Source organism: Saimiri boliviensis, chromosome 1 (assembly GCF_048565385.1).
Source record: "Saimiri boliviensis isolate mSaiBol1 chromosome 1, mSaiBol1.pri, whole genome shotgun sequence".
Classification (NCBI taxonomy): Eukaryota; Metazoa; Chordata; class Mammalia; order Primates; family Cebidae; genus Saimiri; species Saimiri boliviensis.
The window spans coordinates 268,384,032-268,407,585 of NC_133449.1; the positions used below are offsets into that span (position 1 = coordinate 268,384,032).

A 23,554-nucleotide genomic window follows, 5' to 3' on the forward strand; every position below is an offset into this window, starting at 1 on the left:
TCTAACCTTATGTGAGGAGACAGTTTTTTTCTAAAGCCAAGAACTGAGTACTTCCAGAAATAAATATGTGAGGAGAGAGTTTTCATTCTAAAACCGAAAACTGGGTACTTCCAGATATAAACAAAGGTGTTTATAAACAAAGGTGTTCCAGATATAAACAAAGGTGTTTTTCAGGATGAGAAAATGACCAATTTAGTCACGAGGAAGAGTTGAGATGCTGTCCATTAACTTGAAGACATCCACAGAGAGAGCGGATTGACCAAAGGCTGGCACTGTTTGGCATCATTTTCATGAATTACCTCATTTTGTTCTTGTTGACAAAAACCGTTTTGTTATCATCGTTTTACAGATGGGGACACTGAGGCTCAGAGAACAAAATTACTTGTGCAAAGCTACACTGCTTGTCAATGCTGGAATGGAGTGCTGAACTTAGCCTGTCTCCAAAGTCGGGCTTCTTTCACTAGAGAAAAACAAACCATGCTATAGAATCTGCTTCCAGCAGGAAATACAGCAGGCCAGGACTTGGCATCCATGGTTGATTTAGAGACTTGGAAATTAAGTCTGTTGAAGGTTTCAGCTCTCCTTGATCCTTTGAAGAAATCTCCTTGATCCTGCCCGAGAGACGACTTAAGAACATTTCTCAGGCCGAGAAGATGCCTGGGATGTGCTGGAGGCTTAATTAGATGCCTCGGCCGTGGCTTTCAGCTCTAAGACTCTATCAAAAAGGAAAAAGGAGAATTTGATAAATTCTGTCCCCGCTCACATTTTTCCAGACTCAGTCACCACTGGTTCTCCCTCAGTTAGTGGGGTATCAGCTGATCTGTTTAGTGATAACTAAGGGCAGGCCTTTCCCTAGAGAATTCTCCTGCCCTCCCTGCTTGTTGGTGAGACCCACAAACTTTGCAGTTGTGAGAAAGTTACTTCCGTGGCCATGAGGAGAGAGAGAGAGCATTGGAATTGACATATATAGTGCCTTCTCCTTATCCCACCAGTATCTGAAGCTGGACTGTGAGTTGGGCATGTCAGGGTGTGTCCCACCTCCTGGCTCTATCAACTCAGAGTCTGACAAATTCCCATGACAACTACACATGAGCAGCTCTGTCTCGCTTCCTTCTCTCCACCCTCCTGCCATCAGATCCTGCCTGCCTTGTCCATGTGTTCACACCTTCCTCCTTTTGCTCAGAATTTTAGTCACACTGACATCTGACAATTTTCGTTTTACTTTTGTGGGAGCCTTTTGCCCCTTACACAAATCCACATCCACCTCTCCAGCCCTCAGGCAAGCCTACTGCTGTTGTTTTTCTGAGAACAACTTGCTCCATTGCCTGCCTGCCACCAACTTCACTTCATACTTCTGCTGAAGCAGTCTTGCTTTTGTCCATTATGCCCAGAGGCTGAATGTCAGAGTGTGGCCCCTTCATGCAGCCTAGCGATGGCTCAGGATCAGTGGCATTCCTCCCATCTGTCTGGGTGGGCAGCACCTCTCTGCCTATTTGCATTTCACCCACGTGGCAGGGGATAGCTTTTGAAAAATGCCTCTGTCTCTTTCTACAGAAATCTGTAACTTGTGGCCCAGGCGTTCCTTAGATTATCATAATAGCATATTAGCATAATAGCTAATAGCCCAATATACTTATCAGGCATTTGCTATGTACTGATACTCATCTAAACACTTTACACTGATTCATTTAATCCATGTGACATCTTTTAATAAGTTGATAAGTTACTGTCGGTATTCATGTTTATCAGATGAGGAAACTGAGGCCTAGAGAAGTTAAGTCACTTGCAGCTAAGAGTTGAGTCAAGCAAATGGACTCTAGAGTACTTGCTTTTAAATCACCGCTTTAAAATGTGCTTGCCGTAGATGATGCTATGATGAATTGAGCAACTGTGCATTTATTTAGGAAGTTCCATATGCCAAGACCTCTGCTAGGCATTTTATATATAATATCTCTAACAGTCATAACCCTGCAAGTTAAAACAGATTTGGCTCCATCTTGCAGATGAGACCACTGGCGCTCAATGTGTTAAGCAATTGGACCAAGATCGCACTCACAGCTCATGCTGTTTCTATTAAACCCTGTTATAAGTTTTTGATCCCACATTCTTTTGGAACCCACTTTGTCCTTTTTCTAACAAAGATATATTTTTTTCCCACCACTTGGATTCTGAGCTGCCAGCCAGGGCATGTGACTGGGCTCTTTCAAAAAGCATCTGAGATGGGTGAGGGACATGGAGGTTGATATTTCAGGGCTCTGAGGGGTCCAACTCCCTCCAGATCTGGAACCCAGCTTCTAATTCTGTGTGATCACAGCCCTCATCCCAGCTTCCTGCTGGAACATCTATTCCCCTTCCATTCTGTCCTGAGGACAGTGAGGCAGCCTCCTCACATAGCCCTTATCCTGTCCCGTTTATTCCCAATGATTCATTTTAATTTTGGCGAATGTTGCATTTTTTTATATGCAGGTGTTTCTGTGGATTCTCTGAAGCCTGTGTGCAGTGCACGGGTGTTCCCAATCTGGCTTCTGATGTATTTGCTCATGAAAACCAAACCATTATAGTGAAATAGGTCACATCTTGCAGTTCATTTTCTTTTAAGGCAAGTGCTCAGATTGGCCCTGATGACAGCTCTCATTGTTATAGATGAATATGCTTGTGATTATGAATCTCTCTCTTTCCTTCTTGGCCAATCTCTACAAATAAGCTGCCCAATGTTGGAACCGCTAACTGCCTGTGGCCACTTAAATTTAAGACGATTAAATTTAAATAAAATTAAAAATTAAGTTTCTCTGTTGTATTAGCTGTATATCAGGTGCTCAGCAGTCACATGGGTTAGCAGCTCCCAAACTGGACAGCGCAGGTAGCGAACATCTTCATCACCACAGGAAGTTCCGTTGGACAGTGCTGCTTTAGGGCAGAGGCACTGGCTCTGTTGTTTTGCTGTATCCCTAACACCTGCTTGGCACATGGTGACTACCAAGCGAATACACCAATGTCTTCCTGGCTTCAGTCCGTACTTCCTAAAACCATGTGAGTTACTTGGGCTGTCCAGACTGATATGCAAAATCTTCATGAATTGATGACATCATGGGTCACTCTCCTCATTGGCTTCATGGTGGCCACTTAGGCATCACAGCAGAGGGTAGTGTATGCTGGGAGAATCTTCCCATGATTCTACTCCCACCTCTCTTTATTCTGAGGCTTCTATCATCTCTTGACTTCTACTTTCTGCTGACTTATGATTTGGGCTGTGTATTGAATGAGAAAATGTCTGTTTCTCGCAAACCAACAACAAGAAATAATGTCGGAGGGTGCTCTCATGGCTTTACAGCTGTGCCAAGTATTCTGGAGTCTGTAGACATTCTATCTTGCCTTTGCAGCCACTCTCACTGGCTTCTGAAACACGGCACTGGAATCCATAGCACCCATGGAAGTGCTGCTCCAGTGAGGGCTGTGTCATGTGAAGAAGGGCTCTGTGACACAGGACTCCAGGTCTGGGCTCTAGGCCCAGTGCCAACAGAGGCCATGGGTTGGCCTCTTGAGTTGTGTGAAGACTTAGTCCTTTTCAGCACGAAAGTACCCAGGCATTGTGGTTCCCTTTCCTACTGGTAAATAAATGTCAACCTTGTCTTCCTGGCTGGGTTGTAAACCTTAGGGACAGTGTCAGTACCCTTCTTTGACCTCTCAGGACAGGTCTGACTCTGAGAGTTAAGCCCATCTTAGGAGATCATTGGCGAAGCAGTTTTCTAAACACCTCAGATGGGCACTAAACATTTTCCTAAAAGGACAAGAGAGTTGTAGGTTATACTTCTAGACTTGACTTCTAAAAGGAGTACTCATTGGCCAGTGTTTTGGAGCATATCACTGATTTTCATATCTGTGAAATGAGATCCCTGTTTCCCTAGAAACTGACAGAGGGCTTTCTGCTCTAGACCCATGAAACTCAGTCTCAGATCAAGGACTTTTGCATTATGTTTCTTTGTTTTCTTGAGTAAAGAATGCCATTGAACACTGCTAGCCAAACAGTTGGGTGAAGATGTGGCTGGACTACCCCAAGCAGGTAAATGTTCTAAAAGTTTCAGTGGAGTGTGGGATATAGGTCTCAATTCCATAATAGAACAACTGGGAAACACGTGCTCTTCATTTGGGATCCGTAAATATCCAGTAATGGGTTTTAGAGGAGTCTATGAACCTGAAGAATTGTAGGCTACATTTTGGATACATGTGTATATGTGTACTTTTTTTCAATAAGGTCACAAAGGAATCTGTGACTCCCAAATATTTAATAACACTGACTATAAAGATATTTCACTAAATTATTTGAGTGTAATTCTTCTATGAGATCAAAAGCAGACTATGAAAGCACTGGTCTTAGGAGTTTCAGAGCCTCATTAGCTATATAATTTTTCACTTTGTTTTTTGTATGAAAATAGAATTGGTTAAAATAAGCCTTTTTTTTTAATTGTACTTTAGGTTCTGGGGTACATGTGCAGATCATGCAGGATTGTTGCATAGGTACACACATGGCAATGTGGTTTGCTGCCTCCATCCCCCTGTCACCTGCTTCTGGCATTTCTCCCCATGTTATCCCTCCCCAACCTCCCTACCCCACCCCCGCCGTTCCTCACTTGGCACCCCCCAATAGACCCCAGTGTGTGATGCTCCCCTCCCTGTGTCTATGTGTTCTCATTGTTCAACACCTGCCCTGCCTATGAGTGATAAAATGCAGTGTTTGATTTTCTGTTCTTGTGTCAGTTTGCTGAGAATGATGGTTTCCAGATTCATCCACGTACCTACAAAGGACACAAACTCATCATTTCTTATGGCTGCATAGTATTCCATGGTGTATATGTGCCACATTTTCCTTGTCCAGTCTATCATTGATGGGCATTTGGGTTGGTTCCAGGTCTTTGCTATTGTAAACAGTGCCGCTATGAACATATGTGTGCATGTGTCTTTGTAACAGAACGATTTATAATCCTTTGGGTATATGCCCAGTAATGGGATTGCTGGGTCAAATGGAATTTCTATTTCTAGGTCCTTGAGGAATTGCCACACTCTCTTCCACAATGGTTGGACTAATTTACACTCCCACCAACAGTGTAAAAGTGTTCATATTTCTCTACCTCCTCTCCAGCATCTGTTGTCTCCAGATTTTTTAATGATTGCCATTCTAACTGGCATGAGGTGGTACCTCAATGTGGTTTTGATTTGCATTTCTCTAATAATCAGTGATGATGAGCATTTTTTCATATGTTTGTTGGCTTAATATATGTCTTCTTTTGAAAAGTGTCTGTTCATATCCTTCTCCCACTTTTGGATGGGTTTGTTATTTTTTTTCTTATAAATCTGTTTTAGTTGCTTGTAGATTCTGGATATTAGCCGTTTGTCAGATGGGTAGATTGCAAAAATTTTTTCCCATTCTGTTGGTTGCCAGTTCACTCTAATGACTGTTTCTTTTGCTGTACAGAAGCTCTGGAGTTTAATTAGGTTCCATTTGTCTATTTTGACTTTTGTTGACAATGCTTCTGGTGTTTTAGTCATGAAGTCCTTGCCAGTGCCTATGTCCTGAATGGTTTTGCCTAGGTTTTCTTCTAGAGTTTTTATGGTGTTAGATCTTATGTTTAAGTCTTTAATCCGTCTTATTGAATTATTTACAGACTGGATTTTTCCAACTACCACACGGAGACTTTTTCATTGAGCCCGTGAAGAATCATCCACTGGCTGAGGGAGGGTACCACCTGCACATCGTTTACAGAAGGCAGAAAGTTCCAGAAACCAAGGAGCCAACCTGTGGATTAAAGGGTATTGTGATTCAAATGACCTCTTGAGTTGAAGATTCTGTTTTACTCTTTTGGTTGTTTTATTAAAACATGACCTATTCTTATTCAAATCTACTATCTCCTCTGTATTCTTTTTTTTTTCAATATCTTCATGACATTGAAATCTCTTCTGTATTCTGTGCCAGAAAGGGTACATTCTTGTTTCTTATATAAACCCTTTCACTTATCAATACTCGAATCTCTGCATATTCTTAATGAGAAGAAAATAAAAGCATCTTTGCCACATTAATTGATGATCCTCATAAGACATTTATAATGAATTGTTTTTTCAAACTCGTGTGAGTATTCTAAAGGAAAATAATTAAAGTAAATACTTAATGATCTTCAGTATTAGCAGTGTTATAATACATTAGTGTGGAATGTTACAGACAGCTCATCACATCTGCATATGGAAGGCCCATTTAAATGTTTGATGATGCTGATAATAACGTGTGAAGATAAACTGAAAAAAATATCTACACCTTGTCAGATGATGAATTCAGTGAAGTCTCTTTTGACAGCACGGTGTTGTGTTTGTAGTTTGCTGAGCTGCTTTCCCTGCCGTTAAGCCCCAAGAATGAGCCAAATAATTGCTCCTCTTGGCCTTGTCCCAGATAATTTCAGGGAGTTTTCAGAAGCAAACTGACTTGAGTCATTTCCTTGCACCCCCCACGTTCTGCTTAGTGTGTAGGAGATCGTAAACTAGGCATTCGTTTATCGGGATTGGGAATCAGGCCGGTTTCTTAAATATGATATAATTTCTCCTTTCTTCAGAAAAGAAAACAATGCTAGAGGGACAGTTAACAAAAGGAAGCCATAATATTATTTATGTGTCTTAAGGATTTGGAAACCATGGACCTCAAAGGGAAAACAGATCATGAGGGGATAAAGGAAGGTATATCCTGAAAAGGGTGGGGTGGGAGGACTCAGAACTGGAGCTTCGCAAACAGGAGCATGAAAGGACAAGGCGACAAGCGACTTCTCTACAGACTGCACCCAGCCCCTATGCCAGATAGCAACTTCCCTGGGAGTGTCTTCTATCATCTTGGCAGAGTATGCATGCAATAAGAAGCTTTTGAGTCTAAAATGTTTTCTGAACACAAAAACAGAAAACTGCTTTAAATTCTTAACTTTAGTAAGCTACTGCACCTTTAGTCTAAATTAGATAACTTACTGGCTAAATCCTCTAGCAAGTATCAAGAAAAGGGATGAATTGATTTGAGTGATGAAGGTATCAATACAGATAAGTTAGTCTCAATGTGAATATTTAGGGTTCTCTTGTTTGTCATTGATTCAGTCACCTGGATAATTACCCAGTTGCTCTTACACTCTGGGTGAGGGGGAGCACTTTGTGATATGATACCTTTTAAATTCATAAAACATCAATATGGTGGAGAAAGTTACTAGGACACAGTGAACTTGGCATCCTTGCTCTGTGAAATGAGTGAGACTGTTCCTCCTCTACCCACATTGAACACCTCCTTCTCATAACTCCCCTACTGAGGCAGAGTTAATTACAAGTGAATTGAGAATAGCAAATATTTAGTCATGAAGACAGAAGGGATGGATAGGAAAAGAGTGGGGCTTACAAATATTATGGTCCCCTATTAGGGCATACACAACACCACAATTACAATATTTGTCATCCCATTTCATGTTATACTTCTAGGTCAACCTCAAGACTTTCCACTTCTAAAGAACCTTCTCTTCTCTGATTAATGCTACCTTAGAACAATCTTTGTCTTGTGAATTTCTCCACTAGATGAAATTTATTCACCAGATGGAATTTCCACCAGGTAGCATTCCTTCACCTTAGTACTTTGATGTGCTAAGCAAGTATAAGAGAGTATCTGGTAGAGAAGTTCGCAAAAGAGATACTCTCTTATACTTGCTTAGTACCCCAGAGTGTCAGAATTGAACAGCTCTGCTAGAAGAAACTTTGAGGGTGCCTAATGAAGCTTCTTTCCTTCTTTCACCAAAGTGGTGGTTGTGTCTTAGAGAAGGGAAAGAATTGTCAAAAGCATCATTGTAATTAGTGTCAGAATATAGCTAAGCTCATGAGTCATGGTTCTATTCTACCTGAAGCTATATATAGCCTCCTGTTTACTTTTTATGTCTTCCTTGAATATAAACCTTGTTTCATTAATCATTCTCACAAGCCCTATTAGAATAGGTATTCCCTCCCCAGTCAGTGTAACAGAGGGTTCAGTACAAAGAATTCAGTAAGTCATCGAAAAGGAACTGACAAAGAGTATTTCATAGCCATGAAGGTGAAACAAGAGTATATTAGTGTCTAATGTATATGTCACTCATGGAAAGAAAAAGGAAACATGCCTTTTCCAAATATTGAGGAAGTATCAACAGTGTGTGATCATCTGTCTTCCTCAGACAATACATGTAATGCAATGTTTAAACAGTAGCTAGAGGATAGCTTATGCCTGTAATCCTAACCTTTTGGGAGGCTGAGGCAGGTGGATCACTGGAGTCCTGGAACTCCAGACCAGCCTGGGAAATGTGGCGAAATTTCATCTCTACAAAAAATATGAAAGGTAGCTGGATGTGGTGGCATGCACCTATAGTCCCAGTTACTCAGGAGGATGAGATGGGAGGATTGCTTGAGCCCAGAAAGCTGAGGCTGCAGTGAGCTGTATTACAGTACCGCACTCCAGCCTGGGTGAGAGTGAGACCCTGGCTCACAAAAAGAAAAAAATAAAATAAAATGGAAAAGAAAACAAACAAATGGACAAATATCCCATGCTAATGGATTGGAAGAATTAATATTGTTAAAAATGGCCATACTACCCAAAGCAATCTACAGATTCAATGCAATCCCTATCAAAATACCAATGCTGTTCTTCACAGAAGTAGAAAAAACAATTCTAAAATTTACACAGAACCACAAAAGACCCTGAATAGCCAAAGCAATACTGAACAAAAAGAACAAAGCTGGAGGCGTCACACAATTTGACTACAAAATATACTACAAAGACATAGTAACCAAAACAACATAGAATTGGCATAAAAACAGATGCACAGACCACTGGAGAGAATAGAGAACCCAGAAAGAAATTCATGTATTTATAGTCAACTGATTTTTGTCAGAAATTTTTTAGTTAGGGCAATAAAATTACTTTTTTCTCTATTAAAAAAAAAAACAGTAGCTAGAGATTCAAGAATAGCCAATGGGCTTGTGAATATTCTTAAACTGCAGAGGACATTTATAATTTTTAAATCTTGGCATGACGAAATGTTCTTGGCCTTGCGGAATCAGGTAATTGCAGTGTTCTCATACCAAATTGTCCTGCAGAGAGGACGGAATCAACGCTACTGACAGTAGTGTTGTCATTAAGCAACATTAAAATACATTTCATGCTTAGGTCAGTTGATGTTGCCAGACTGAATTACTGTGATATATATCACCTTTACCATATATAAAGCATTCTGCTTTTGTAATGTTCAAAGAGGAACACCCTAGATATTGAAGAAAGATGTTATTTAAAAGTACCCTAGTGCTTCAAGAGAGAAAAGATATCAATTAATTTCTCCTAAAATCCGTCCTTTCACTCACTTTTATTTTCCACATAGAAAAGTGCCCAAATGTCATAATATGTCCCTTGTCAATATGGCTTCATTTCTATTTTTCAGGCCTTTAATGCGATGCTATTTTGTTTTTAATTTGATTTGAGCTACCTCTTCTTAAGTTGTTGAGCTAGTTTTGTTTGCTTTTCTAAGCCTGATGTTTTATAAGCTCTGCTGAAGTTCTTTTCTCCTCTAAGATCAACTTTCTGGAATCTATGGTAAACAGTGGGAAAATACAGCTTACGTGAATTAAATCCAGGGCAAATTTCAAAACCTCACTTTATCAACAATGACAAGCTCCTTTCTCTAAGGCTTTTTGGTGAGAACACAATCACACTGGGACTTGAGCAGTGTTAGATGGAAGTCTCTGTGACAACTTTTGTTCCAGAAATCTGGGGAGGAAGAATTAACACTGGTCAGATAAATAAGATGAGAACAGCTACTGGGTCATCTACGGCAGAAAAGGGTCCTGGCAGGTAAGGTCAGAGTCTGGGATTTCATGCATTACGATCTAGGCTGGAAGTACAGGGTCTGGCTCCTGGCGTGCATGCTTGTGTTCAGAATTTATTCATTCATTCAACAAATATCCAGTAGGTATCTTCTGTGTACCTGGTTTTTCCTAGGCTCTTTGAGTAGAATTGTAAATAGAATATCGTTCTTTATCTGAAGCACTGACAGCTTGGCTATAGGACATGTGTAAGTAGAGATCTAGTCCTGGATTTATCTTGATAATTAATAGTAAGATCAATAAGAGATTTGGAATTTTAATGCATATTTTGTACTTTTTGCTACTCAATATTGGGTTGCTAGGACTCGTAGCTGTAATTCATTCATCTTCTCTTCCATAGATTCTCCATCTCATGAACCTTTCACACTTGATTTAATCTCCTTTGAGTGGATCTGAACTGCTTTCAGGCTTGAATTATTATACATTATGTTGAGAAGACCCTTCTTGTCCATGTTTCCTAATACAAAGGTTTATACATATTTCATTCTACTCAGTAGTGGAGTGAAATTTGTAACCAGTAAGATAAATACATCTATGACTTTAACAGATAATGCAAAATCGTTCAAGACAGTGAATGAGAGCTCCCATTTTCCCATATTCTGTCTAGTTCTTGGCCTTCTTGCTTTTGCATGTAGTTAGTCTGGTGAATATGAAGTGGTATCTCATTATGTTTAATGTTAAAGTCACACATATCCTGTTATGAATTTGGGTCCTAATCTATGGACCCTAAATCTATGGCTTGTGGCTGTAGATTCTCAATGAATAGTTGTCTCCCCTGGACCCAGAGTCAAGGCCCACTTTGTTTGCTTACTTTGCTTTTTTTCTGGTTTCCTTTTTCACTTAGTCTCTAGACTGACTTTTCACACTATGGGTCCTAATGTCTTTTCTTCCCCAGAGCAAAAATAGGGAGCAGCAGATGTTCCAGACGAGCTGCCAGTGCCACGTGCCAGTCAGGGTTCAATCAGATAAGCACAACCAATAGGAAACATATATTAAGAAATTCATTGCAAGAAATTGGCTCAAGCAATAGTGGGGGCTGTCTAGGCAAGTCCTAAATCCACGGGCAGGCCATCTGAAAGGGCAGGTTACAGCTCTTGGGCACAGGCTGAAGCAGCTGTGCTCAAGAAAGATAGCATTTCTTTCTCTGGAAAGCCTTAGCTCTGCTCTAACCCAGTTCTGCTTTTCAGCTGATTAAATCAAGCCTGCTACATTATGAAGACTAATTTTCCTTACTAAGAGCCAACTGATTATACATTTTAATCACATCTACCAAATGCCTTCCTAGCAACACCCAGATTAGTGTTTGATTGAATAATAGAGAAACCATGTTGACGCATAAAGAAGATCATCATGCTGCATCTTTTACTTTTCTCTCTGAGTTGTTTTGCTTATTTTTTTTCTACTTTTGGTCTCTGAGGATTTCTTCTTTCTTTCACGTTTTGCTATGGTTAGGGGCTTAATACCAGAGAATGTTTAAGAATATCTTGTCTCTTGCAAGAAATCAAAGCCTCAAGTGAATTTCTTATCTAAGACATTTGGAAATTGTGAGTTGCTTTTTAAAATTACATGTTCAAACATTGTCGAATACAAATAAATGTAAACGTTATAATACCATTAACACTAGCTCATTAGAATTAATTAGATTATCAGATCACCAATCTGATAAATCAGAGCAAAGTTATAAACTTGGGGGATGTTTATAATTTTGTTCTGATTTCATGGAAATACAGTTAGTGGAAGATTCTAAATGACCACCAAACTCCACATTGCATTTAACATGTACTCAGTAGATGGTACTGTTTTCTTTCCTTGGCTAACACAAACATTTCTCTATACAACCTGCCTGAATCTTATCTTGAATTTGATTACTTGATTGCCTTATGATTAGAGGTGGTTCCACAGTAGTTTGTGCTTTGCTTTGCTATGAGATAGTTAACATTTTAATTGTTGCTCTATATTTGTTTTATATTTTTTTCTTCTATTTTTTGGAGGGGTGGCATGTGCATATATATTATTGTTACTATCTGCTATAAGAACTGGTGGTGGATTGATAAAGTGCTTCAAGCTTTTGCTAATGAGAGGGATGAGAAGACTGTTGGTGAAAATTTTGGGAAATGCTTAATGCATGAATGTATAGGGAGATAAAATAATGACCCTGTTGGTTTTGTTTGCTTAATAAAATTCGACACCAAGACTTTAGGAACTCTGAGTTCCAGAGGCCTCAACACAGTTGCTCTGTAGCTCTGAAGTACTCAGTTGTTTTTTTCTTTTAATATTTTTTTCATTAACCAGGCCTCATGCTGCTAATCTGCTGATAATCTTCTTCTTTGCATTTCCTCAGCACTGGACAATCTGTTGGCATGTTCCCTCATTGCTTAATGTGTCTGGGTTTCCATGCCCAATAAGGAAATGGCTCTCCTGGAAACACAGCATCTGCTTGTCTTATCTCCTCCAGGATACCCTGTGCCGAGCCCATGCTGTCACAGTGGTGGGGGCTGCACTGAAGTGCAGAACGGAGCTCAGAACAGCCAAGAGCACTGTGGGAAGTGTTCTGGGTTGAGCGGGACCTTTGGATCAGTATGAGCAAAGGATCAGTTTCACCTGACAGATAGTTCTTTGGTAGGACAGAAAGTCCTAATGCTAAAGAAATGTTACTTGATGTGTTTACTATCTAAGCTCCTTGGCATTTCCCACAACTCTGTAGAGCAGGGCATCAGTAGCTTCGAGCTTTGCCCTTCATTATTCCTGTGCTGCCATCTACCTGGGGTGGAGGCAGGAGGAGGCTTGTTCTATTTTGACCCACCTTCGGGCTTCATCTGTCAAAGGCCTGAGAGAACCTCTAAGCTTTCTACCCCTCACCCGTAGAGTCATCAGAAATTCTGACGAGAAAGTGAGATCCACTCTAAAGAAGACCCCCAAACAGTTGGGTACAGCAGCTCATGCCTGCAATGCCAATGCTATGGGAGGCCTATGTGGGAGGATCGCCTGACCCCAGGAGTTCAAGATCAGCCTGGGCTACATAGTGAGACACTGTCTTTACCAAAAAATTTTTTTTTAAATTGGTCAGGAGTGGTGGTGCACATCTGTAGTCCCAGCTACTCAGAAGGCTGAGGCAGAAGGATTGCTTGAGCCAGGAGATTGAGGCTGCAGTGAGCCTGGTCATGCCCCCGCACTCCAGCCTGGGTAACAGGAAAACCCTGTCTTTCATTTTTTCAAAAAAAAAAAAAAAAAAAGCAAGCAAGAAAACCCAAAACAAAGGACTAGATTTCTAACTTCAAAGTTCTGGGTGGCGCATGAAACCCTGGTGAGGTTCGCCTTCTTTAATCCATGTCCGTGGTCAACTCACATTACTACCAAGTCCTGTCATTTCTGCCTCCCTAAATAGTTTTCTAAATTGTCTACCTTTCCCCAGTGTCGTTATTGTGCTCCAGCATCTGTCAGCTGTCACTTGGATGACTGCAGCAGCCCCCTAACTAGTCTGCCTGCCCTTGGTGTCTCCCACTACAAATCAGATAAATATTTCCAAAACACAAATCAGATCATATCTTTCCCATGACTAAAGCCTATCAGTAAACCCATTACCCTCAGGATAAAGACCCAGCCCTTTTAATGCCTTTTGGGAGCTCATTCCCTAGATGACCACCAGCTCTGACTCCAATTTCATCTCCTGTCACTCCGAATACAGTCTTGTGTCTTCCTGACCTCATTTTTATTTGTTAAAGAAGCTTCGCTTTCCATCACTGCTAACCCTTCCCCTTAGATTCCTCCTCCCTGAAATTTGTTCTCCCCAGATGCTTTCTGAGTTACTCGCACTTACTCTGTAGGACTCATGCATGGCTTCCACTAGAACACCAGCTACTTCATGCCCTACCACAGGCTCTATCGTATGGCGAACACCTGCTTACGTCCTTCCCTAGACAAGAAGCTCGGAGTCATAACGGCTTATGCACAGAGGTGTTCCCCAGATCTGGCACAGTTCCTGGCCAGGGCAGGAACTTACATATGTTCAACTGAAGTATTGAACTTACTGTCTGTGATGCATTTTAGAGCTTATTAGATACTCTATTTTACCTATATGGAGCCAGTTTAACCCCTGAGAATAGCCATCTTTTCCTGGAGAAATTTAGTGTGTGCTCTGAATGGCCTGCAAACCAGCAGTAGCTACAACTTACCTCACTCCTAAAGGGGAATGTGCCACAAGGATGTGGCAAGGGTGGCAGCTTGTGGCCTGAGGTTGTAGTTAAAAATAAAAAGACTACTTAAAATCTTTACTTTGGAGAAAACAGATTATGTATATATGGATGGATGGATAGAAGGAAAGAAGGGTGGATGGCTGGATGCATGGATGGATGGATGGTTGGATGGATGAATAGATGGATGGATAGATGCAGATAGAAAAAGGAAGCAAGTGATTGCATTTACTCAATGAGCTCCCACACTCACATTGTGCCAGACACCAGGTACTTAGGATACAGGGGTGAGCAAAATATTAAGTCAGGCAGAAATGTAGAGATGGAGGCCTGGACGAGCTCTCGGTTAGAGAGGAGCAGGTGTGTTCTCTAGGCAGATGCAAAAGAGGCAGGAGCCTTGGAGGATGATATGGAAGATGAGGCCCTGAGGCCCAGTCAGTTGGCCACAGCAATCCTAGCAAATTGGGTGCTTATCCCTGAGCCTAGAGTGTGCAAGATTTTTAGCTTCCTGCAGGCAGTGGGAGGACAAAGTCTCATCTAGTCCACTAAGTAGATTTCTGGCAGTCTTCCAGTCTCATTTTGAATGGTGCCGCCATCCCCCACCCTGGACTGCCTTCAAGGCCTGCTGCCTGCCCCCCACTTTCTTGAACTCAATCTGCGTTCTCATATGGCCCCTCATCATTGTCTACCTCATCTCCCACCACTCTCCCCTTCCTTTTCTGCCTCCTTGGTGTTCCCTGAAGTGGGCTCACTGCACGGCCTTTGCCCTGGCTGTTGTCTCTGCCTGGAGCACTCCTCTCCCAAATTTCTTTATGGTTCACCTTTCATGCTAATCAGCTCAAAATACCGAGCGAAGCCTTCCCTGAGCACTGTTTAAGATCCCTTTTCCTCCATCACTTTGTAAACCCTTTATCCTACTTTTATTTTTGCACAGTACTTGTCATCACCCAATGCTATTTTAGCTGCTTGCTTGTTTATTGGTTTATTGTCTGTCTTCCATGAACCAGAAATATGCTCCATCCAGGCAAATGCTTTCTTGCTTTTATTCTCTGCAGTACTGGTCTGTTGCCTAAGACAGAGCTGGCCATAGTCATGAGTATCTGGTAAATGTTGAATGAATGAGTAAATAAATGAATGAATTATGGCTTCATTCGTGATTATCCTGTTGACTTTGTATCTTATTTCCACCAGCAGACACATCTTTGGATTTTAAGTATCAAGCCTAGTGTCTGATGTATACTAATTATTTAACAAATGTCTGTTAATTAATTGCATGAGTAAATGATGTGTGTTTGCAGTGTGGTGCTGCAGGTGTGAGGAGATATCACTCTTACCTGGGCCAAGGGTTTCATCATTCCAAGAGCACCGGGAGCCACTGAGGCAAGGCAAATGTGTTCTTTGGCAGCAATTAATGTTAATTATAAATTCGTCCCACAGCTTGACTAATGCCAATGTTTGGGAAAACAAACATTCCCACGCCCAAAGTGTCCCATTTCTGTGCCACAGCCGGAAGTCTCATACATCACCACAAAACTGTTTTTTCCTGTTAAGGGAAAGGACGTTTACTTGTTACATTTGACATCAGATGTTTCAGGAAATTATCAGTGTACTTTATGCTCTAATCCTCCCTTTCAAAGGCAGCATTGTTTGCAATAGCAAAGACCTGGAACCAACCCAAATGCCCATCAATGATAGACTGGACAGGGAAAATGTGGCACATATACACCATGGAATATTATGCAGCCATCAAAATCGATGAGTTTGTGTCCTTTGTAGGGACATGGATGAACCTGGAAACCATTCTCAGCAAACTGACACAAGAGCAGATAATCCAGCACTGCATGTTCTCACTCATAGGTGGGTGTTGAACAATGAGAACACATGGACACAGGGAGGGGAGCACTACACACTGGGGTCAGTTGAGGGGAAATGGGGGAGGGATAGTGGGGGGAGGGAAGTTGGGGAGAGACAGCATGGGGAGAAATGCCAGATATAGGTGATGGGGAGGAAGGCAGCAAATCACACTGCCATGTGTGTACCTATGCAACAATCTTGCGTGTTCTTCACATGTACCCCAAAACCTAAAATGCAATTAGAAAAAAAAAAGGCAGATAAGTGAATCCCCGAGGACACTTTTTTGGGCCAATGTGCCAAAAATGAGAAACTTCGAGACCTTTGTTTACACTGCTTTGTGTGTCATTAATTGACCTCCTTTTCCTCAAGAAATGTTAATTTGTCAGATACTAAGGGACACAGCTCTGAATCTGTCGGATTAGACCCTGCCCTCAGGGACTTACAGTCTAGTGGAAAATGAACTTAAACAAAAATCACAAAATCGTATGCCTGAACTTTGTGGCAAATACTACAAGAGTATGAGCAGTGGAAATTGATGTAATTAGGAGGGTTAGAAATGCACCCCCCAAATAAGCCATAAAAGTGGGTTTGGATTCTAGGGAGTCATTTCCCAAGATCACTTCCACTGGGTATTCAGCACTTGAGGATTGGTGTCTCTGATGAGCTAAACTGTGTCCTGCCCAAAATCCATACATCAAAGTCCTAACCCCCAGGGCCTCAGAATGTGGCTGCATAGGGAGGTAGGGTCTTAAAGATGTAATTGAGTTAAAATAAGGTCATTATCGTGGGCCCTAATTCAGTATGACTTTGCCCTCATAAGAAGAAGGTATTTTGGCACAAACATATCCAGAGGAAAGATGCCATGAGGACACAGAGAGAAAGTCCCATCTGCAAGCCAGGGAGAGGCCTCAGGAAAAACCCAGCCTTCAGACACCTTATCTAGGCCTTCCAGCCTTTAGAATTGTGGGGAAATCTGTTCCCATTGTTTAGGCTGCCAGTCTGTGGCACTTGGTCATGGCAGCCCTGGCAGATGAACACAGCATCCACTGGCCATCCTGCAGGCACAGTGCTTCTTCACTTCTCCCAACCCAGGAGCATTTAGTTACACTGTGTGTGCGCAGGAGACTGTACACACACACACACGCGCACACACACACACACACACACACGCACACACACCCATCAGTGAGGTTTTGTCAGGGCTAGCTGCAGGGGACTGACTAGCAAGGCCACATGAGGACTTACACTAGAAAGAGTTCCATACTTGGGATGTAGAGCTTTGAGGTGGCGTCTTGAAATTCTTAATGGTTTTAATCTTTGAATGTCTGCTTTGTAAGTGACATCTGAGAAGACAGTGGAGCACAGGCTGAGACCTGGGACTTGGCCTCACTCACAGTCCACATCTTGCCAACATCCTGCCTTCTGGAGTTGGGTTCTCTGTCACTTTCTTCCTGACCCCTCGGTTCCTTGGCCCCATCTGGCCTCCCCCTTTCTGCTCCAATCCCACTGCCACTGTGACCCCCTGTCTTGGGCAGTGACCAGATTACCTGAAAGCAGAGAGGCCTGCTTCATTGTCTCTCTCTGCCCGCATAGGAGCCTGGGTACAAAGGGGGAGGGTCAGGATTGGGTGTGTACCACACGGTGTCTTGGAGTGGGACATAACAGTCATCCTCTCCATCCCAAGATGGCAGTTGGCGGGTGACTCAGGGGACCTCTCACCCCCGCACCCCCATCATCCAGGTACCACGCACATCCCTATGCAGAGTTTTCAATCTCTTGGGAGCCACCCATCTGTGGTGGGTTGGAGTGGTAGGCCCCTCAGTTGGGGGAAAGACCGACTTCCCTGCACCAGGCCAGGGCCCTACATTTTTATTTTGCACTGTGTTCTACAAATTATGTAGCTGGCCTTGGGATTAGAGTCGCTTCACTTGCAAAAAATTCAGGTATATCTGACACACATTAATGATATTCCTGAGACTGCTGTATTGTTAGCCATAGATGGAAAGCAATGATTATTTATTATTCTTTCTAGTCTTGCTTATATATAGTCAAATGAGTTTTACATTTTTCTCTCCTCACATTAGAGTTTAGAGAGAAATGGACCAGAAGCTGGAAGAATTATGTTTTGGTACCACCTCTGTCATGCCCTGACTTGGGCAAGTAACATAAATCCCGGTCCTTGATTTTCCTTATCAGTAACACGAAGGGGTTGGAAGACCTTTAAGGATTCTCCTAACTTTCCTTTATGTATTCTCTTAATTTTCCTAAGTTATGAGTCTTTCTGTTTTGATTCTACAATGTCTAGAAACAAGGCAATCTTGAGATTCCTTATTCACACGAAAGTGGTTTAAAGCCCGTCAAGAGGGCTTGTACACACTGGCATTGCACACCTATAAGTAACGATCTTAACCCATCTTTCTGGTAATCCTGACATCAGGCTCTCAGGTGCTTTCTCCTCCTAGGCCTTCTGCCTTCCTTACACTCTTGCTCCATCCCTAATAGCCATAAACTTAGGCACACAGGCCCACTGCTCCCGGCACATTGCCTCTGATCCAGAAAGGACAGCCAGGACCTAAAGAGGCAGCAGAACTTCAGGGTCATGAGTGAGTAGATGTGTCTAGCTCCACAACATGGACCAGAAAATTGAAGGGAGGAAGTAGCAGTCCTAGAAACTGAGTCTGGATGGAAGATCCCTAGTATCTGTCGGGGAGAGAGGTGAGAGTATGACAGATTTGAATGCCTACTTATCCAGGGCACAGCTCCTTATCCTAGAGTCAGATGGGTAAGACCACACATGTATGCACACACATGCACACACATACAGTTTCATTTGAAATGTATTTGCTTAAAAAGACTCCACATGCATTTGAGTAGTATCAAACACAGCAAGGCTATTATTTTAAGTTCAGGACCTAGCATTTCAGCTAAACTCAGCCGTGTGTGTGTGTGTGTGTGTGTGTGTGTGTGTGTGTATGAAGAAAGTATGTGTGTTTGCCTATATGTGTGTGCGTGTATGTGTATGAAGGTATATGTGTTTGCCTATGTGTGTGTGAAGTAGTGTATGTTGATGTGTGGGGTATACGTGTGTGTTTAAACATTCATCACATCACACACTGTCAGCTCCAGGAGGTAAAGATGGTTTGCTCAGCTGTGATGACTCAGGGATTTGTGGAAATTCTATCGGTTCTCTTTAAATACACCATGTTGAAAGCCTGAGGTATTCTCCCAGTCAACAGAGGAGTTCTTTGTTTAACCTAACTGGCAAGGGAGTCCAAACACCTCTGAACGAAAGGCTTTCCCTTGCTGGGGAAGTTGTGCTAAGAATAGAGCCAATATCAACCCCACCAGCAGCCAACCAGTACCCTGGCTGCATTTCTGAGGGAATCACTGCTGCTAAATTGACACCAGAAAATGGCAGAGGGATCATTTTCTGTGAAGCATCTTCTCCCCACTCCATCCTCTCCAAGACATTACATAGGGAGCCAGTCTTTGTGCCAGCTCCTCCAGAACACTGGCCTTGGCTTTTCAGCTCCTTCTCAATAGGCTCGGCAGTGCTGAGGGCTTGAGGACTGGCTCTGCCCTTCCCCAGCCCGGACAGCACCACGATGTGGAAACCGATAAACTTAGTGGATTTCCCATGGTGCTGATGTTGATGTGCAGAAGAAAGGCACTGCAAATGCAGGTCTGGTAGGAACATCAATTTTGATACAGTATCTGCAACTAGGCACCATTCCTAACCAAAGGACAGGGCAGGTGACCCATGACATGAGAGGTGAAAGCCAAAAGATTTTTCTCATTAGCTCTTCGTGAAGCTTCAGAACTCTTTTGGTCTCATTTCCCCTGGAATATACATGAGGCAACAAAGACACTATTTGCATACCTTCTTCTCTTGAGAACAGTTCCAACCCAAAGCAGCTATTAGCATTGGAAAAGCTCACCTGATTGGAGAAGTTCCATACTTTATGCCTGAGTAACAAAAAAAAAAGAAGACGACGAAGAAAGAAAAAAAGAAAAAGAAAGAAAAGAGAGAGAGAGAAGAAAGAAAAAGAAAGAAGGAAAGAAAAAGAAAGAAAGAAAGAAAGAAAGAAAATCAAAGGGCAGTCGCAGCAGCCACAAAACAGTGGTTTATCCACTCCTGCTCCTGGTTCGGAGAACGGCACTTGTCAAGGGCTGGTGAGAGCAGCAGCTCTCTAAGATGGGGAGGCCATTATCAAAGGAAATAATGAGGAGGCCATTATCAAAGCCCCCGGGTAGCCCGATCCCACGCACTTTCCATTAGCGCCCATATTGGGATGAATCCTTTGGCATTCTTTCTTAAAACTTCAAGAGATCTCTTTAAGATTCCGCAGTTGGGTGAGCCTGTCTATTATACCCATGGTAGCCTGAGGTTAAGGTCAAGGCTTAACAGTGGTACCAGGCAGGTTGGATCCCAACTAGCTGGCTGTCCCTGGGCAAGTGACTACTTTTCTCCTCCTGTTACTTCTTGTTTCTATTTTCTCCTCTGTAAACTGTGGGCGATAAAAATGTTGCACAAAGGTAGGGTGGGTGAATGAGAGCTACAGGCTCAACGTTCCTGAAAACTGCAATTCCAAATTCCAGAGCCCCCTGAAAACCAGAAGTCTTTCAGTGACTGCTCAGCAAACTCCCTTGGTGGCAAAATCAGACTTGAATTCATGTGAGGCTATATATGATATTTTGTAAATCTCAGACTAGTTGTACATTTTGCTACAGAAATATCCATGTGTTTGATTTCAGGATACTACTCTGAAAATACCCAGGTATTTGGAAGCATAGAATATATGAATTAAATGACTTTTTTTTAAACTTATGGTAAAATACGCATAACACAAAATGCACTATCTTGACCACTTTTAAGGCTGCAGTTTCATAGTGTTTGTATGTTCACGCTGTTGTGCAACCAATCTCCAGAACTCTTTTTACTTGTTAAACTGAAACTCTGTACCTATCAAACAACTCCCAATTTTTCCCTTTCCCTAGCCCCTGGCAACCACCATTTGACTTTCCAAATTGCTTTTATAATTGCAAAAATTCCAAATTCCAAAACATATCTGGCCTCACAAGCATTTCAGATAAGGGATTGAGAATCTTAATTAGGGAAGGGGAATGGCTAACATTTAAGAGTCACCACCTTTTGAGATGATCCTGGGAAAGGGAGTTTTTCCCATCTTACAGGGGTCTGTCCACCACAGCACTGCTTCCCAACATCGGTGCCCTTTTGTAAAAGATGGCAGAATGCCAGGAACAAGGGTCATTGGATTCTGATCAGAGCAAAGAGAATGCGGTTACTTGCATGGGATGTTTGATATCTCCCCCTTCCTTCCTGTCATTCCCTTGATCTCATTTTTTTCAGTAAGTAGTAGAGCACATGTTGGCAGCTGGCTCTGGGATCTACTTTTATTTCCATTCCAGGGAGCATGGTGTAGGATACTTTTACAGCGAAAAGGCATGAAAACCTTCACACAGACTAAACTTGTGGGGAAGACACTGACAGTCTGTTTAGAACTTGCTGGAAGCCATTGAAGGCCAGATTTATCCGTTTTTGAAGCACTCTCTAGTAATCTTCGGAAAAGCAGTAAGACTTACCCTGCTCTTCCCCAGCAGATCACAGAGCAGAAACCGGTTCTGAGTCATGTTCCCTATAACTGGAATAAGACAGGGAACTTCTGCCACATTTCATAATGTGTGTGAGTGAAAGGACAACTCAGACTTATTGAAAAACCCGACACTGGTCAGGCATCGTCACTGGAATGTCTTCTCCACACCGCCCATTCTGTAAACAACCTGGGGAAATGTTGAGGTTACTTTCCGTATGAGGCTTGTGCTTTCTTTTCCTGTTTGTAAATACCAAGGATAAAAGTAGATGCCTTCAGAGCTGGAAGCCTATGAACACAAAAATTCTGCAGAATACAGAATCCTCTGATGGACCACTCTTGATAAATATGAAATAATCTTAGTACCAGAGATTCCACTTTTGGGTTATGGAAAATACGCTAAGAATTATGTTTTAAAAACAAAGTAGAGGCTGGGCATGGTGGCTCATGCCTGTAATCCCAGCACTTTGGAAAAGGCTGAGGCAGGCAGATCACTTGAGGTCAAGAGATCGAGACCATCCTGGCCAACGTGGTGGAACCCTGTCTCTACTAAAAATACAAAAAAGTTAGTTGGGCGTGTTGGTACACACCTGTAGTCCCAGCTACTTGGGAGGCTGAGGCAGGAGAATTGCTTGAACCTGGGAGGTGGAGGTTGCAGTGAGCCGAGGTTGCACCACTGCACTCCAGCCTGGTGCCTGGTGACAGAATGAGACTCTGTCTCAAAAAAAAAAAAAAAAAAAATAGCCAGGTGTGGTGGTACATGCCTGTAATCCCAGCTACTTGTGAGGCTGGGGAAGAAGAATTACTTGAACCCAGGAGGCAGAGTTTGCAGTGAGCCGAGATCACACCATTGCATTCCAGCCTGAGTGACAAGAATGAGACTTCATATCAAAAAAAAAGAAAGAAACTGAAGTAGTTTGGATGCCTTTATTATCATCATTGCTATTTTAAAAGCTCTAAGAATCCTTTATTGTCAAACAAAACAACACTAAATAAATTACTTTTAATGTTATCTGGCCCTGGAAAAATCAAACAAATGATCAGTTTCCAGCGTCATCAATCAACATGGAACACTGCCAATTCATAGTGACCAGGATGCTCCTGAGCACCAGGGGTATGGAGCCCGCGACAGAAGAGGTTTCCTTTCCTTAGTGGCAGTTCTACCACTGTCCTGACCATTTCAAGGTCCATGCTGGACATTCATTGCCCTTTCCAGCAGCTTGAAGCTAACATGTACTTCCCTGATTAGGCCATTAGGTAGCTAAGACCTCAGGAGAAACAAGAGAACAGTTGTGGGGCCAGGGGCCACTTGGAATCAAGACCAGAAATTGGTCTAGAGTCTAGGTGAGGGGCCAGCCAACTGCAGCCCATAAGCCAGATTCAGTGTGCCACCTGTTTTGTATGGCCTGATAGCTAGAAATGGATTTTATTTTTAATGGTTACATTTTAGTTGTTTATATAAGTACTTATATAATATCTTTGATTTTACCTTTCATCTTGCAAAGCATAAAAGATAGAAACATATTTGCTATCTGGCCCTTTAATAATAATAAAAAACTTGCCAATCCCTCGTCTAGACCATTGGTTCTCAAAGTGTGGTCCCTGGACCAGCAGCATCAGCATCACCCCAGAACTTACAAGAAATGCAAATCTTTAGGATCCACGCTAGGTTTACTGAATCAAAAACCGTGGGGCGGGGCCCAGTATCTAAGTGCATTTTAACTTTTGAGAGCTATTTCTTTATTCCTTCAAAAAGAAGACTTGGGGCAGATTACTTAACCTCTTTGTACCTGGTTTCCTTAATCAGTAAGAGTTGGGAGGATTTAAGAGCTGAAACGTGTAAAACATATTAGGGTAAATACCCAGTGTATGTTAGTTGTTGTTACCTCAAATGCATTATGATTAAACAGAACATTTTATTAGGCCTCAGGTTAGTTAAAAATCAAAAGACCCTGGCAGAGATCTGAAACTCTAGCAAGAATTGTTAAG

At 42.2% G+C, this 23,554-nt stretch overlaps 1 protein-coding gene across 3 annotated transcripts in view; it reads left to right on the top strand.

Annotated features, from left to right (window-relative positions):
* The window catches only part of ADAMTS12 (ADAM metallopeptidase with thrombospondin type 1 motif 12), a 364,104-nt gene that overhangs the window by 151,129 nt on the left and 189,421 nt on the right, over positions 1–23,554 (top strand). For all 3 annotated transcript variants that reach the window (XM_074386716.1, XM_003936214.4, XM_074386709.1), the window contains exon 3: positions 5,661–5,805. In XM_074386716.1, coding sequence (XP_074242817.1) covers positions 5,661–5,805 — 145 coding nt within the window. The remainder of the gene's footprint in view (positions 1–5,660; positions 5,806–23,554) is intronic.